At 39.8% G+C, this 18,019-nt stretch overlaps 1 protein-coding gene and 1 long non-coding RNA gene across 2 annotated transcripts; one reads left to right on the forward strand and one right to left on the reverse strand.

Annotated features, from left to right (window-relative positions):
* Nucleotides 1-5: 5 nt before the first annotated feature.
* On the reverse strand, nucleotides 6-13,757 carry LOC135331319 (protein MAK16 homolog A-like). Its single transcript, XM_064526440.1, has 11 exons — nucleotides 13,622-13,757; nucleotides 13,522-13,568; nucleotides 13,366-13,475; nucleotides 12,672-12,775; nucleotides 12,099-12,173; nucleotides 12,002-12,039; nucleotides 11,436-11,490; nucleotides 11,313-11,387; nucleotides 11,189-11,263; nucleotides 430-498; nucleotides 6-224 (listed from the first exon to the last, which is right to left on the reverse strand). The coding sequence occupies exons 1-11, from the start codon at nucleotides 13,634-13,636 to the stop codon at nucleotides 75-77; spliced, it is 813 nt and encodes a 270-aa protein (XP_064382510.1). The 5' UTR covers nucleotides 13,637-13,757; the 3' UTR covers nucleotides 6-74.
* Nucleotides 13,718-17,987, forward strand: LOC135331322 (uncharacterized). Its single transcript, XR_010392995.1, has 3 exons — nucleotides 13,718-13,853; nucleotides 13,944-14,043; nucleotides 17,794-17,987. It is a non-coding gene; the product is annotated as an uncharacterized LOC135331322 (long non-coding RNA).
* The last annotated feature ends 32 nt before the right edge of the window (nucleotides 17,988-18,019 follow it).

An 18,019-nucleotide genomic window follows, 5' to 3' on the forward strand; every position in this document is an offset into this window, starting at 1 on the left:
GACTGTCAAGATACCACAAAATATTTTCGATTCAGGGTACATAAATTAATTACAGAACACTATAATCCTAACAACTATGTTGCTTTTATCTTAGTACGTGGTTCCAGTTCATTCTCATACTCTATCTCAACTCTTGCTTTTGCACGAGTCCTCTTCTTCCCAACTGTAATAGGTTCCTCCTCCTCACTCTCGCTGCTCACGTCTACCTCACTCTTCTCCCAGTCCTGCATGGGGTTATTAGCAGTGTGTTCCTGTATATAATTATATACATGTTATGTGACATGCAGATTACACTGTATGTGTCCAGATGTTCGTTCCTGTTCAAAATCAGACATCATAATACTACACTCGACGGACGGTCTTTATTTACTCATACAGCTACAACATGTTCACTTCAGTGAGAAACTTTACTGTACATATAATACGTACTTCAATGTCCTCATCACTCTCTTCAATGTCATCAGCTGCCACAAACTCTGGCCCGTCGAGCTCTTCCTCCTATAATTATAATGAACAGTAAGTTGAGAGTGTCTTTGTAACAGCAGGCACATGATTCCTTGATGACCAGTTAAAACTTAGCGATTTCCCATGCATACAGCGCCACCCATAAATGTGTATGTAAAGAAGGCTTGTTTGAGATATCAAGACAATCATCTTTGCATCTCTACTTCCTTCACACTTCTGAACAGTTGTCTGGCCCATAGCTAGTTTACAGTGCATGTACGTATGAAGCTATATTGAGCTAGACCACGCCCATTTTAGAAAAAATGTCTAGCTGTAGAACAATGGTTCAGCTACATGTACATACGTAGCTAAAGTCCATTTTGTGTTGAGTTCGACCTTCATAAAGTTGTTGTAACTTTGTCATACTTCCCTGATATTAACGTTTCTTATACCATTGGATTCCTTGTTAATATGCGCTTCTCTATCTAAGATGACCAGTTAAAACTTAGCAATTTCCCATGCATGTAGAAGAGGTTCCTAAAGTCTATTTGTGTTGAGTTCGACCCCGGAAGTTATGTGGTAAATTATGGCTTCATTTATGCGGTGGACAAGTATGCCTGGGACTACTACATGGAAAATGCTAACTATTTTAGCTGGTTGGAGTTTACCAGCTCTACAGCATAATAGATAGAAGCGCTTTTTAACAAGGAACCCAATGGTATACAAAACTTTAAAGTATGACAAAGTTATGATAACTTTATGAAGGTCAAAGTCAACACAAATAGACTTTAGCTGGCATACTTACTTGTCAACCACATAACATTTTTATGGCGCTGTAATTACATCAATTACGTATGGTTATTTTCAAGACAAAAATTAAATTATTTGTCAGTGTACTTAATTGTTATACAGTAGACCCTCGCTAATCCGAATACAGTAGACTCTCGCTAATCCGAATAGAGCAGGACCAGACTCCATGTCTCCATCCGAAATTTCCGGATTAACACATGTCCTAAGTATCTGAATAAGCGAAGACGCTTGTATACATATGGTATTATGAATATGCTATTACTATGGCCAGAAGGGAAGGAAGCTGCTAGTAGAGTGAGTCTTGTGAGCTCTCTTAGTCCTTGATCTCAGTAGCCATTGTACTGTGAGTATGTTATTAATTATTGCTGCTTCAGCAAAGCAAGTTAGAGTGCACATGCGCAAGTAGTCTATTCTACTGATATGCCCCTCCTCTTCATTTTGTCTGGATTTGAGAGGTTCGGACTAAAGGGGGCCAGGATCTATTATATATGCATTAATAATTATTGTAGAATTAATAAGCAAATCAAACCATAATTGTTGGATCAAGGGCGAGATACAGAGCTGCAACAACTATTGTTACAACAAAATTATTATTCCGAGCGAAGCGAGGCTATAACCGGGCTAGGTTCAATCGAGATCAACGGTGGTGGTAGTAGTGGTAGTGGTAGTGGTGGTTGGTCGATTAAAACTAGCTCCAGTTGCTCTCCAGTCAAAACTCAGCACAGGTACTCTATATCAACGCTATACTCTCTAAACGACTTCTCATCCCACAGTGAAGCTCTGCACGGCCGTTAGTGAACTTACTTCAACTATGGTTCTTACCATGACGATCCACCACAAAAACGATCATTACACAAACATTTCCAGCTAGCTGCTTCTCTACCCTAGCGCTTCTATCTAAACTCACAATGCGTAGTGTACATCAACACTACTCTGGCCCACTTCTGATCTCACACCCGGCCACTTCTGATCTCACAAAGAGGGCTGTCTTTATTGAATACACAATCCTAACACAATCCTAGCTTTCTTATGTGCCGATCATTACAACATCTTCACATTAATTTGAATGTCGTCATAAGCCAAGCAAATGGACTGAGCAAGGACCTTGCACCATGTGTACGCCTAGTTATAGTTATGCAACCGTGACTTAATCACCATAATCATAATTATATATAATTATATAGTGCATAATTATAGCTGAAGTATCACTACTTAACGGACTTAACAAGCACACCGTGCAGATCGACTAATTACATTGGACCCCGAAATATAAGGCTAGAAACACAGGACACACAAAAACATAAGTAACAGAAGAAATTATAACTACATTGTACAAGTAGAAAAACTACGGTTTTGTTTACTACAAAAAGTGTAAAACCCAAAAATAATCTACAACTACGGATTTATAGCAAACAGCTAGAGTACAAAAACTACTGTACTTGTCTTCTGTACTTGTCTTTTGAATTGAATTGTATTACATTTGATCTTCCTTGTGCATACTGTCGCCTTCCTCAATTTCAACAAAGGTTGTAGTTACATTACGTGGAGCCGCAATCACAACAGGAGGTGGTGAATAATCGTGAGAGGTAAGTGGAGCAAGAATGTCTAGAGATGGCTCTCTCAATTGGTGAATGCATCTGTTTGGTAAAGCTAGAAGTTGAGGCGAATCAGACCTTCCTTCTCTGCTAACTATAGGAACATCAGACATTAGAGTCTTTCTTCGGATTTTGATGCTGAAGTTAACTTTATGAAGATTCGCATCTTACCAAAACAGTATAGGTAAGAATGGCATGCAACAATAGCACAGAATGTCAAGAAAGCTATCAGCACTGAAGTACTAGCTAGGGCAGCCTGATTACCATTTGTGTATTTTGTATGATAAGAACCAATAGCAAAAATTAGGAGGTTTAGAAGACAAGATGTTTCAATTTTGTCTACAAGCCAATTTTTGTACAGTTTACTTACTAAAAGCTTGTGAATTAACAATGCAACCACTAGACCAGTGACGATAAGGAGATGGGCTGATTCAGATGAAAGTGAAGACGAAAAGTGGTGGATAATTCGAGTTAACAACAACATTCCCATCCAATATCTATGTTTAGTGACAAATGGGGCATGATATGCATCTACAAATGCATTGTACTCAATATTTCGAGCCCAGCTCAAACATTTTTTATTGGATAATTTCCGAAACCATTGTCCAAAGAAGAGCAACACAGTATAGACAAATCCAACAGCAATAGTAACAGAGGCTATTAGAAATCTAGGGATATGAGATGGTGTGAAATACGACACATTGGCGTCGTACAGCCAAACAATTGTAGTTGAGCCATTAGGGTAGGTTAGTATTGTGAATTGTAAACTGGAAATTATCGTGTGGAGCAGTTTGGAATATGTGAGAAGGATTAAAGTACAAAGCGTAGCAACAGGATTTTTATGACCGATGAGTCCAGCAAATCGCCCCCAATAGTTACACAGAACAATAATCAATACTGATAGTGAAACTATATACAAAGGGAACACCAGTTGAAGCAAAACTTTTCCATATGAGTTCATACCATCATAGAAGCAAGTTTCTATGCCTACATCCAAATTCATCCATGATACAAAGAATCGTAATGTTGTGTCTTGAGGTAGAAAGATAGAACTATTAGCACCAACAATGTTAGCGTACAAAATCAATCCATGGATCGTACCCGGGGCAATAGTGATATTGGAAATAAGAATAAAAACTACCAAGAAGACACCTGCCAAGACAAAGGCAATCAAAAGGAATAAATAGTTGTTACCACATGACATACATCTTGAGCTACCAAACACAAGACTTAGCCCTTCCACACATTCCCCACACATGATTCCAGATCTATTAAAGGCACACTGGGTATCTACATTCCAGGGAAGGCTTATACTGAGATTAACTGGATCTTTGAGACAATGGTCTTGAGGGCATTGGGGATGTAAGAATCCTGTTGCATTGCTGACACTAACGTATTGGATCCACACGTCTCTTCTTTGCCTAACTACATTAACAGTATCCCTATCCAACTGACAATTGCCTATTATGGTTTCTAAAGAAGTCTCACATTCACACCTACATTCATTCTCCAGAGGAGCTGATTGCAAACCATTAGGACAATCGCAAGGTAAAAAGGTTACACTTAATGGTTTACTGGAGATGCCAGCATTACCACATGGACCGTCAGGATAAAGATTAAGAGTGGCATTTACTTCAGTAGAGAAAATATTATACGTAAAATTGAAGCACAGCCCATTTGAAAGTTGTCAAGACTGGCCTACACCTAGACATGTGTTATCCGTTATTACTGATGCCAGAGCTGTTCCATTTACTGGGTTTTCCACTTGATCTACTATTATAGCCCTCAAGGTAAAAAGATGGCCACGTTTGATATAGACCCTAGGATGATGTGCAGAACATGTATAACTGTCATCATTCGCACAGAAACAAAGTTGAAAAACGTTAGACGATACCAACCCTATGACGTCTTGTTTGGTGAGATTGTTAACTGGCCGAAAAGGATATGTGACTTGATTGTAGTCAAAGTCAATGTCGAATTGTGCAATCAATTTTATGATATCAAACCCAACTAGCCGGCGGTTATTGGCAAAGAATTCAAAGAAGTTTCTGCTAAATTCTGGGAAAACATTTACCCGACATCTATCCAAAGCACCACCGAAAATATCGCTTCCTGAAATATGAGCGAAATTTGAATGGAAGAAAATGTTTCTGTAATTTAACTGAGAGCTTTCTCCATTCAAATAGTATAAACGAAGAGTTTGAATGAAACATCTTCAGATGAAATTGATCGCACATATCTTTTCATAGACTGCTCACACAGTACACCTGTATTGGAAGCATCTGCTACAAATATTGCACCACCGTAATTTGCTGAATTGTTCGACAGGGTGAGCTTGACAAAAATGTCACTATATTTCTCTTGCACTGTTTTTGTATGTATATTTTGGAGTTTTCTGATAGAAAGAATGCCCCGCCTTTTTGTGCCATATTTTTATCAAATTGCGTAAAACCATGCTCAATCTTGAAACTCGTAGCTATGGCATGCACAGCACCCCCTTCTTGCTTCGCTTCATTTCGTGCTATTACAATTGATTTTTGCATATCATTAACTGTGATACTGATCTGACTTTGATAACCAAAAATTGCTCCACCAGAAATATTTGCTGTGTTAGCAATTATGGACAAAGAAGAGGTGTAGATACGTAATTCCGTCTCAGAAAGGAAAATCCCACTTCCAAAGAGAGCAGTGTTGTCAGACACTGCAATCTGTGAAAATTCTTCGAATGTTACAGTACTTTGTACCAGACTCGAAGCTCCACCAGTTACAGCTGTGTTGTTTGTAAGGCTTACAGCTCCTGAAAAATTCAGCACACTGTGAAATATTGAAAGTGTCCCATGGTTGCCTGAAAAACTTAAGTCATCACAAAAGCCTTGAATATTTATAAGCTGTACGACATACATGTTACTGACGTCAAGTGCTTGATTGCCTACAAAAACTGAGCTCGACAAATAAAACTTGTTATTACTCTGAAAAATGGCTGCTCCTTCTCCAAAACTAGCTGTATTATTATAGAATAAATTCATGGTCAGATTAGCCAAGGAGTTTGAAAGAAATATGGCTCCCCCATTCAAGTTGGCATAGTTAGAATCATACACAGACAATGTACTATTTAGTGAGCCATTCGAAACACAAATGGCTCCACCATTAACAAGTGGTACCATGTTACGCAAGAAAGCACACTTAGAAAGAAACACTCTACTTACTAAAGCAGAAATTGCTGCACCGTTTGCACGAGCAATATTCCCTGAAAACACATCTTCACTCAAACTAACTGTGCAATTAATCACATCCATTGCTCCTCCTACGCTGTTCGCTACATTTCTTCTGTATACGTTATCAATAGTCTCTATCGTTCCCCGAGACATGTATAAGAAACCTCCAAGAACAGCATAGTTGCCGGAAAATGTATTATTTGACAGGTAAAGATGATTAGAGTTGGAAGTTATAGCACCTCCCAATTGTTCACTATAATTTCTTTCGAAAATACTTTTAGAAATACTTACTACTCCTCTGTACAGATCCAATGCACTGCCAATATGTGACTTAAAAACACAATCAGAGATTAGTACAATCACTCCGGTAATATTATAACTGGCATGGCATAAATATGAGCAACGCGGTAGTCCTTTGAGTGAGAGGACTAATGCTCCACCATACCACGCGGTTGCAGTGTTAAAAGCAAATATACTGTAGAAAATACAAGAACTATTTTCGTTGGCACGTGAAAAAAGTGCTAGAGCTCCTCCAGATGCTGCATAGTTGTACAGAAATGATGAATTCATTACAGCCACATTTGTATTTTCAGCGTAAACAGCTCCACCGCTAAAACCGGCTGTATTCCACATAAAAAAGCACAGGAAAACAGATACTGGTGATGCTTCGGCAAATATTGCTCCACCGATGTATGCTGTATTGTTCTCAAAATAGCTACGTGCTATTTCTACAGAGAGTGTATCTGAAACAAGTATAGCTCCACCCAGACCTTCTCTGCTATACACCACGTTCTTCAAAAATCTGCTATCAATTATTTTCACATAATCAGTGAATGCAACGCCAATAGCTCCAGCTACACAGTATGCTGTATTGTAGTCAAACAGAGATTGTTCAATTGTTACTAAAGAGCTGTTCACAATGGAGACTGCTCCACTTGACCCTAAACACCTAACCGTGCAAAACAGAAAGGCAAACCCTTCACATATGGCAGAGTTATTAAAAAACTGGCTACGTAAAATATGGATATTTTTTGCCAGTTCGATCCGAATAGCTCCTCCACGATATTGGTTTGGTACAAAATTGTTTATGAAAGAACAATTTGTGATACTCACGTAAGTAGCATTTTGTACAAATAATGCGGCACCATTCTGATTTTTGCTAGCGCATTCAACAAAGTTGATATTTTCAACTACTAGCCCAGTAACATTTCTTAGTACAAAGCAGCTGGATTCTTTGCAGCTGATATTGGGTGGCCTAGTGACATTGGATAGTTGGCCTTTGAGAACTGCATGCTCAATACCACTTAGCGATATACCTCCTTCTAGAAAATGGTGCCCCGGTGAAAACAGCAATGTAATATTTTCTTGGCTGTAGTTATTTTCTGAGGAAAGTTCTTGCAACCTACCACAGGCATCAAACATAGAGAGATCGCAAGATATGTTGCCACTTTGGACAACGTAAAGATTTTTTGAAAGGGCTGGAACTACTACTACTAGACACATTACCAGCAACATTCCATATACAGAAAGCCACGAGTTTCGATGCATAACTGTATGCACGGCCACGTTTTTGATATTGTCAATTCCTGTATTGATAGAGCTCAAAATATGTGTCACCTGTATTTGTGCAGTAATCACTTTCGTCAACTGTAATTTTAATACATGTACGTACCGTACCTTCTCATGTATCTTCAATCCACTTTTCCTCGAACGAATGTTGCTCAATATATTTTTAGTAACGCTTTGATTTTTATGTCAGGGCCGTTCGTTGTTGCACATGTTCAACAGAATACCATTAATAAACCCCACAATCAGTGTATGTATAATGCATACAATGATCACATTGAAAGTTAATCTATTGACTATGAAAGTAACAGCTTGTTGATTCAAAAACAATTATTGGTGATAATTAATACAATGCACCAATTGGGGCAATCTACATGTACTGTGATATGAAATACTATCGCACGAAAGATCATGTCGTTTGTTTCAAGGTGGCAAATCTGAGTATTTAGTTCAACCAAGTACATTAGTAGTATGCACAACGTCATACGATAATGTGGTATAATAATTGTGTAAACTAGAGTATATACTCATAATAATTTTATATAATACAACAGTAGGAATTATTGTGGGTGCTGAAACAGTTATGCATGGCTATCACATCACGCACAGTGTCTCCCTCAGTGTAAAGTTGAAACAGGGTGGCCAGACTATGGCAGGGTGGGGGCAGTAGATGTAAATAACCTTTCTTGCTTCTTAATGTCCCCAAACACAGCAGTGTCCGCAATACAGTCCCGAGACTTAATTTCTCCAAATTCAATTAGCTTATCAACACTGTATACTATACCGCATTGCGAGCATCAAACAATCATAATTATATGCAAACTTTGAATCATTTCGCAACAAAAACTTAACTGGTATCGGTGTAGAAGCAATATTGGGCTCCTATCGCAATAAGGGGTGTCCGGGGGGGGGGGGGGGACTATTGCACTATAGCACCATAGCTAACTAGAGCCGGCCCCCATAGTGATTTAGGGCCCCCTAGTGAAGTCTTATTCTGAGTATTGGAGTCAAGCCAGCACAAAAGTAATAGGAGGTTGAGATCAGAAGCAATGGCTATGTTTATAAATTTTATGTAGAACCAATAGATCTAAAATTCCAATTCAAAATTACTGGCTATAATCTGGGTCACTGAGGATAACGGTATAGGGCGGCCATAATTATGAGCAAAATACATGCGTTACAGTGTTGTAAGTAAAACAAAGACCCATTGTACACAGCACACGCATGCATTGATATACCTAGCATAAGATGTTGGCTATATAGCTACTAACAATGCAGTTTAGAGCATGCAGTAGCCGCAGCCCACTTTGTGTACTAAATTGTTATCAAGAACATGTTTCCTGGTTGAAAATGGACTTCTCAACAATCTCCTAAGTGCAAATCAAAGAGCAGGAAATTGTGGAGGGTGGTAGCCAGCATTTGTGGATATATACTCGTTTGTCTACATGTAGTGTAAATTTTAAATGTGAGTTTTAATATTAGCTCCATCTGTAGCCCTTGGTCTCTTCCTGAAGAGCAATGTCCTCAAGTGCTTTATGTTAGTAGAAAATACTTTTGTTGTGAAGAGGCCTGCTAGTTTTTGTTTCTATATCTGTTCTTTGTGTGTATTTGCCTCTGTGAGTTTTCATTATCCATAACTCCGTCAAAGTGATTGCTCTTAGACTAGCCGACATCAGCCAATAGACCCTGCAAGTCATGGTGTTACCAAACTCTGCACTAGTAAGCAAGAGCGCTTGGTCACTATGACTTGGTGAATGGTAGGTAGGCTATGGGTATATAGGCACCTAGTTTGGGTAAGCACTGTGGGAAATCTATAGCCAAAGGAACATCTGGGTACTCAGAGCATGACCCCATATCACTTCTACACCGGTATGACACACAATCCTTTCCAGAACGCAAAGGGTCAATTTTTGTGCTGATTTGGCTCATTCGCAAAGGTTTTTTGCCGGCAAAATATTCTAGTAATACGGTATACACACAACATAATTTTAATAAGCTATTCAAAGGCCCTGTTCTGTACTGTGTGGGGGAAACACTAGCTACCGTATAGGGAGTATATTTCGAGGGTATAAATGTTTGTGGTTTTCGTGGATTAAGCATGTACCGCGAACATTTATAACCGCAAATTTAATATCACCATAGATATAAGAAGGGAGAGGGATGGGAAACGCTACGTAAATAGCATTAACGATCCGCGTTTCGGTCAATGTTTTCTTCTTTATTTCCTCCAGCCCATGCTTTTAGCTAGTACTAGGCTATAAACTAGCTACTGAGCTCCATGTGTTAGCAATGGCTAGTGGAACAGTCACAACAAGGTAGCAGCAATAGTTAGTGAGACCCCTCCAAGTAGTAAAAAGCAGCTTGGACAGGCAAATTCTTGAGAGGAGCTCTGTCTGTACTGTTGAGTATTCCAGTACAGTCACAGACATGATAGAGAATTATGGAAATGTAGCGAAGTTCTGTCGAAAATTACTGTGCCGATACGATGAACCAACTATCAATGAATAAAAAGAGACATTTACCTACATTCAATCATTGATATAACTTTCTAAATGGGTACACAAAAAGTCTGCTTTTAAAAACCAGCAACATTACTTACCAACCTAAGGCTTTGATTTTACTTGCATACAATGCCCAGCTACTTAAGAAAGAGGGAATCATTAATGATTATTTTGGGCTGTAGTCACAGCCTCTCCTTGTAGAAGGTACACAAATCCACTAGATAGAGCCGAAACGATAATACAACACTCAAAAAACTGCCTTTGAAAGTTTTCAAGCTCTTGGTGAGATACACAACGCTTCTATATGATGCACAGGACTAAGAGTCCCAGTGGGGAGCTGTGATAATAGCAATACCATTTCCCGCTGGGTTGGCGGGGTGTCTAGAGGCGAAACGCGGATCAACTTTTGGCATTACACAGAAGTGATTGTGCGCACGTGCTCCGTCCCATCCCTCTCCCTTCTTATATCCATGCATGTATGCTGCAAAAAGGGTGCTATTTCACGAAAATTAAATCCGCGAAAACCTTTCTAAAGGCATTTCCACGAAAATATATACCCTTGAAATATACCCGCTATACCTCAGGTGCATTAAGGACTGGGACCAACATTTTACAAGAGGCACTTCAAACTGCTGCTGTTTACTATGTATATTAATCTGTGTAAAACTGCTTATAATTTGCAAATTCAGCAATAATTGAAGGTCCCAGTCCTTAATGCACCTGAGACAGTATCAGGAGCCCATAAATAAGAGAAGGAGCGGCTAACTTCAACGTATACTCAGGGATCACGTTTCGTAATTGCCGGTGAAACTGCACCTCCTTTTATGAAAGCGACTAAGTGCTTGCAAACCGCAGCCCTGTGTTGCGTATAACACGTGTAGGGATCAACCACTTTAGTGACTCTGCATATATGGAAATGCGGTCAAAACCACTTACGAAACGTGATCTCCGTAGTCAGCCGCTCCTTCTCTTATTTATGGGCTCCTGACAGTATACATGGCGATGGACAAAACTTGTGAAATAGGCGGTACTATAAGGAACACCAAGTTATACTCACCTCATCATCTGTGAGTTCCTCTTCTTCTAGTGCTTTGTCAAATGCAGTAGATGGGAAGTTGTAAATATCACCATACTAAATTTTAGGGATCAATACTATATTCAACGGTGTCAAATAAACTTACTGTTCCTTTCTTGAGCCTCTCCAAAAGTTCTTTTTCGATTGCAGTATCTAGTCTTGCAGCAACGAGAGCCTTGGTCTGTGGTAACAAGTCAATACTGTATATGTGCACCTACAGTATCCCTACCTCTCTCCTCGTGTCTCTCTTTTCAACCTTCTTATTCAATGGGACCAATTTTTTCCTGCATACAAATGATTATTTGGGCACAATTGTCGACCACTAAGTAATAGCCAGAGAGAAAATAAATTATTGTCAACTACACAAAAACTGTGCACAAAATAACACGACTCGCACGTGATTAATTGTAAAATTAGTGGTAATCTACTAGTAAATGTTAACCGTGACATTTTTAGATTGACAATGGCATCATGACAATTATTCTATATAGTCATTTGCGTACAGCGCTGCTCACACATATAGGATGATAGGTGACACTACTTCAATCTCTTCACAAAATCATCTAATAATTATAGAGGCACATGTTGAGTTGATCCTCTTACATGTAATTCACTTGCACTTTTTACTCACGGTTAACAAATGCGTTGCGTAAGTGTCACCAATTGCGAGTAGCTCATATGCAATTGAAGAGATGCCACGTTACTTTGTGCATAGTTTTGTGCAGAGCTATGGATATAGTTCACCTACTCTTGGTATATATAGTGGTAGGAAAATCAAAACTACAAATGACTTACTGTGTCTTCAATTGCAATCGTCTCATTCTGATGAGATACTAAAGACAGGGGGCGAAGTTTTTATTGTTAAAAAGGAATGAACACGCATATGACACACCTGTGTGATTTTTGTAAACCTTTGCTTGCATTTGTGTATGATGAACTTTGGCCAGTAGATCAAGTGAGTGTCAATCTAAATGGCAACCACAACATAAGTGTTAAGTGTTTGCGTTTTTACCTAAATTTAACATGATATACCGTATAGCGGGTAATTTTCGGGGGACAAAATATTCGTGGTTCAGCAATATTGAGACATTAATTTCGTGGGTAATATTTTCGTGGTTGGAGCTTGCACTGCAGGTAAAGGTAGGCAAGGTCGCTTCATTCGTGGGTAAAATATTCGTGGTCAGACCTCCAACCACGAAAACCACGAATATTTTGCCCCACGACAATTACACGCTATACGGTACATTGTACATGTATTCCAGATTGTGATCCTATATTGGTCAGAATATTTTGCCCCACGACAATTACGCGCTATACGGTACATTGTACATGTATTCCAGATTGTGATCCTATATTGGTCAATGATGGCACACACATGGTAAAGCGTACACAAAATTGTGCCAGCATTCTACTAGCTACCACCAGTGTCACTCACTACACTCTTGTTACCAGTACCTGTACCAACCTGCTTCAGGGCTGTTTCATAGTTCTTGGACATTTTCACCCTCTCCCACATTTTAGCTGGTTGGTGAGCTCTCTCAATGGTCTTCATGTACAAGTATATCACCCCTGCACCAACAAAAATGGAGAGATGCAACAATTAGTTGATTATTAAGATTCGACTTGAGTTATCAACACTTGATACGGTAAGACCCTGTTAGTACATAAGTTCAGTGAATGTGGTTATGGGTTAATACTAGAAATGTACTACGAGCTTGTGCTGTGAGCCATATGGGCAATTAAGTGGAAACTCTGTGGACTGCCCATAGATAGACGAAGAGAGGGATTGGAAACGAAAGCGATTAATGTGATGTTTTACATTGAAGTCTACATAGTGGCTCTGGGTCCGTGTACCCCTTCTACAACTTCCGTGAAAACTTATTGTGTCTAATTCAGAGCTACCTCTATCACTAAATCACACGCCCCCTGATGGTCAGTCATTTGGAAACGAAGAAAATTTAATCTCGATTGTTGTGAAGTACATGTAGCAAGAGGTACACAAGCACTTCTTTATTCTTGTCAACTGCTCATGGAAATTCAGCAAAACTGAATATTTATGTTAGCCTTCCATGCTAAAACTTTATCTCGATAAAAAAAAACCGTGGAGATACACAGATATCCTTTTTCTTTTCTAACTATGGACTGCCCCATGCACTCACCATCGTGCTCTCTGATGGTGGCGTATCTACTGTTGGCCAGGGGGCATGCTTGCCTAGAGCACAGACCCGTGAGGTTGTATTCATTCCGACAGAACGTCTGGCTGTTAGTCCTGAAAAAATTAATATATAAAATGTTAAAATAATGTATTGGCTTACTTCGCCTTGAATGAGCAGAAGGTGTTCCGAATGACTCCCCAAATGACCTATAAATTATAGTGTAATGCAATCGACAGCATAGATACCATTTGAACAGTACCTCGTCACTCTGCATGCCGTATCGAAATCTTCACACGTTTTGTTTGTGGCTAGGCTAGAGCAGGATTTAATAAGGATAATGCCACATGGGTTTTAAATGGTCTCTATTTGGGACGGTTAAAGGTCACAAAGGTCAAAAGTAATATTGGGTCAATTTAATAATCGTCTGAAGAAACACACGTCAAGAAACAGATTCTCGATCTCTATAGCTCTTTGCTGGTCATTTAATAAAAGTATGTTCCTGAGTAGTACACATTTATACTAGCGTAAGACTAGTCACCGGTCTAGCTCAGGTGTGCACTAATTTGAAAACATTTCCCCAGATCAATAAATATGGCTGGTGGTGGTGATCCTGCAGCAGCTGCAGCATTGAGGGGCTGGCAAGTCTATTTTAACACTGTTACAGTGGCAGGAAGAAGAAATGTAAGTTGCTGCTGTTCTGAACTGTGTCCACTTTGCATGTACCATATTACTAGAATATTTTGCGAGTGAAAACCTTTGCGAATGAGCCAAATTAGCAGAAAATTTGACCCTTTGCGATCTAGCAATTGCGTTCTGGCAAAGATCGTGTGTATTTACTACAATATGCTCCACTTGGGGTCTGTAACGATAAACCCCAGCCCTGGAGCACATTCCTCATAAACTCCCTTGCGTTGAGGGCGCACTGGTAGATCTACACAGCCAAAAAGAAGCTAGACACTTGTTGACAAGGGCAGGACATATGGGTGGGGCTCACTGCTTGACATTGACAAGTTAGCATGTGACTAGTGCGTAGAGCTAGAAGCTTAGCACTGGCTAGAAGCTATACGCACAAGCTTTTTGTTCGTTCTAAATTGTTGTTGAGACTGTTAGCTAGTTGTATCCAAGATGAGGCAGCTTAGGTAGCAAGTACTTTTCATTCAAGTGGGTATATAACACTTATTGTCCACTACATTCGAATTCATGGCAAAACCATCCTTGGCCTCGGGCTTCGCCCTCGTCCTCAGAGGTTTATTGCCTTAAATTCTGATGTAGTGACCAATAAGTATAACATAAATTAGAGATTTTGTGGATTTTATTGCTGCGAATCGATCAACCCTCGCAAAGTTCGCAAATGTTTGATGCTCGCAAAACATTCTAGTGATACGGTATTTAATACCATGGATAAAATAGAAAATTGGCAACGTATTATGTGCTCACATACGCTGCACAAAATACTGAGCTATTATACAAGTACACAGATCTATCTAGCCAGCCTTTTGATATCATTGTACCACAATGTCTGTTGTGCCACAACTTGTGGATTAGCATGGAACAGCTGATGAACGTAGATATCTTGGCAATCCTTCTTTGAACCGAGGAGTGGCAGCGATTTTAAAACAGCTTGTACAAGTGTGACAACTACTCTATGACTGTCTTAATTGAACTGCTTACCCTCTGCCATTATCTGTCTTGTATTGTACAGGTTATCAAAAGCCTTGGGTAACCAATAACACACTGATTTTCTGCTGCCAGTTCTCATCACATAAAACTGAAACACAGCTAATCTCTGCTGGTCTCTTAGATGACTATATTCTAGCTGAATGCCTAAAGTCGTTATTACTTCATCAATCTAGCACTAGCATCCATTCTCAAACTGTAGCTAAGAAGCCAGCGAGCACTTTTGCAGGCTACGCAACTCTACTTAACCTCACGCAATTTTTGGATTGTGTGGAAGAACCAATGAATAATCTCTACCCAAATTCTGGTAGAGACAGAAACAGAGTCACCATCCCTTTTCTCCCGCCCCCGTCCAATCAGAGAAAAGGGAGTGGCTTGCGAGTCTAGTTCAAAGCCCCCTAACACTCAAAAGGTATACAGTGCTCCAACCAAAGACTGGAACTTTTTATTTTTCACATTTCAGTTCATATCTTTGAAAGTATTTTGTTCAATATGAGTACAGGTATTGAAAGATAAAGTATTGGCACTTCACTTGGACCACCTCCTGTTACATCATATTACATCATCACTACAAGGTGGCATCCTGAAGAAGAGCACCGACGAAAATATGTTAGGCATAGAACTAGTTGTTTTGTGGTAGTAAATATGTTAGGCATAGAACTTTTGAGTTTATGCTAGTTAAGGTCTGATTTTTGATGAGCATGTACTATAATAGTGTAGTTTTCATCTACCTACCTTTAGAGAAACTGCAGGAGTCTCTTCGTTGCTAGAGCAGCCCTTGCACAAATTTCTTGTTTTGCTACTTTTTGCTGCCGTAAGCAATGAATTTCCCTGATTTGTGACATCATAAATCATGCTGTTGTTATTTGCTACATCCAAAGCTCATGTGATGCCTACCTTCTTGCAACTGCACAATAATATTGTTTCTGTCATCAAACATCATGGAGGGCGTGTCAAAGTCATTGAAACGTCAAAACAAGATTGCTTTTTTATCGAAATTATTTGAACGATTCGTCTTTTTTCCTTTATAACCTCTACATATTGGACACAAGAGCTAGAGCATAGATCTAGTAAGCGTAATCGCAGAAGTTCTCCTACTGGAGATACCCCTATGGCCAAGTCAGGACCTGTCCAAGTGATACTCTGGTTTCTGGTCCACCGCCCGCATTAGATTTTATTCTTGGATTTCTATCTTATTATTGGATTTCTATCTACTACGCATGCGCAGAATGGTCCATGTGGCACAAAATAGTGTGATTAATGATATTCATTTGCATTCATAAGGTGAAATTGATAATGACATAATGAGAAAAGTCGCCCGCCCGCATGCAATTAGAAAAACTTCAGGACCAGAAACCAGAGTGTCACTTGGAGTCGCCTAAGAAGCACCTCCAGTACTCCTCCTATCTCCAAGATCCAGATTTTTTCTTTACGAAACCCTGTCGGGTTTTACCACTGTTGTGGCTGACGAGGGTCTGAAGGAAGCTTGAAGCTTATTGTGTCAGATCCTTTACATCCCATCCGTCAGGATGCGGTGGACAGTGTTGAACACCTACTCATTTTTTCAGGCCAAAGCTGAGTAAACTCCTTAGAAAATATTTCTGCTACTGATCGGACTTGAACTCTCAACCTTCCGATCTTGAGTCGAATGCTTTACCCACTGGCCACCAGTAACCCCAATAAATCTTGTCTCTGTGAGAAGCACTCCTGATCCTGTCTCCAGGATCCCTATGAGGAGAGCACCCCTGGCACTCCTGTTTCCAAGATCCCTGTGAGAAGCACCCCGGCACTCCCGTCTCTGTGATAAAGCTGCAACATGGAATTGTTTAGTTCAGAACGTCTCCAACATGAAGAACATCTAGTCGGGCGCCGTTGCCCGGAAGGAGGTTGGGAATCAAGCCTACCCACAGTTTTATTCTGTTGTTGGAATTCCACCAGCTCCAATCAGATTGCAGTATCTCAAGTGGATTGATCACACCCACTAACTTTACCACGTTGCCCGGAAGGAGGTCGGGAATCAAGCCTATCCACTGTTTTGTTCTGTTGTTGGAATTCCACCAGCTCCAATCAGATTGCACTATCTCAAGTAGATTGATCACACCCACTAACTTTACCACGTGTGAATTTTGCACACGTTGGATTGACTGAGAGGCGTAGCCAACACCCACTTTAATAAATGATGTCATGATACTATTGTGTAACAGGCCAGAACAAAACTGTGGATAGGCTTGATTCCCGACCTCCTTCAAGGGAGGGCGGCGGCGCTCGACTAAAGAACATCAATGACACTAACAAGCACCCTTTATTTTTGTAGTTTGCTCTGTGCCTGCTTACTCATACTATAGTACAGTACTACTGTTCTGTGTGTCCCAATATGTAGAGGTTTTTAAGAAATAAAAGACGAATCGTTCACATTAAAAGGTCATAATAATTAGCTAATTCAATTTTCTGCTTCTTTTTCGTCTCTTTGGCAACGTTATAGTTCTCCCGTTATCTGAATTTGATAATGACCATGGATACAAAAGAGAGGGATTGGAAACGGAGGCACCCTCGAATTTAATCCGCTTTATCCCACGTTTTATCCTAGCAAGCCAATCTGTACAGGCTGGCTTGCGAGACTAACCAAGCTAGCAAATGTGCTCATTCAGTTTATACCTACTTCGATAGTCATGACCATGGCTATATACATGTATATTGATTCAGTTTATCATATTTGTGTATAATAATTACCTGTGCGTTTTAACAACATTGCAGCTTGTCCTGGCAACATGGGGGACGGTGATTGGACTTTACTCTCTTGTGAAGTGGAGGAAGAACGCCAAAGCTAGAAAAGCTTTGAAAGCTGCCTAAAAAACCTCACTAGAACATCAGTGTACACATGTAGACATTAATTAGTAGTATAATTATGTGACTGTAATGTTGTGGTTCATAAGTATAGTGTCTGGAAACGGCCAAGTTTTTCCTCGATACAGAGGCTAAT

This window comes from Halichondria panicea, chromosome 2 (genome assembly GCF_963675165.1).
Source record: "Halichondria panicea chromosome 2, odHalPani1.1, whole genome shotgun sequence".
In the NCBI taxonomy this organism is placed as follows: Eukaryota; Metazoa; Porifera; class Demospongiae; order Suberitida; family Halichondriidae; genus Halichondria; species Halichondria panicea.

Bases quoted from the DNA above. Each gene is read 5' to 3' on its own strand.
- LOC135331319 (XM_064526440.1), bottom strand. The intron at 12,776-13,365 runs GTGAGTGCATGG...TTGTTGGTGCAG, and splicing joins CACCATCAGAGAGCACGATG to GGGTGATATACTTGTACATG. The intron at 12,040-12,098 runs GTGTGTCATATG...CCCTGTCTTTAG, and splicing joins GGTTTACAAAAATCACACAG to TATCTCATCAGAATGAGACG.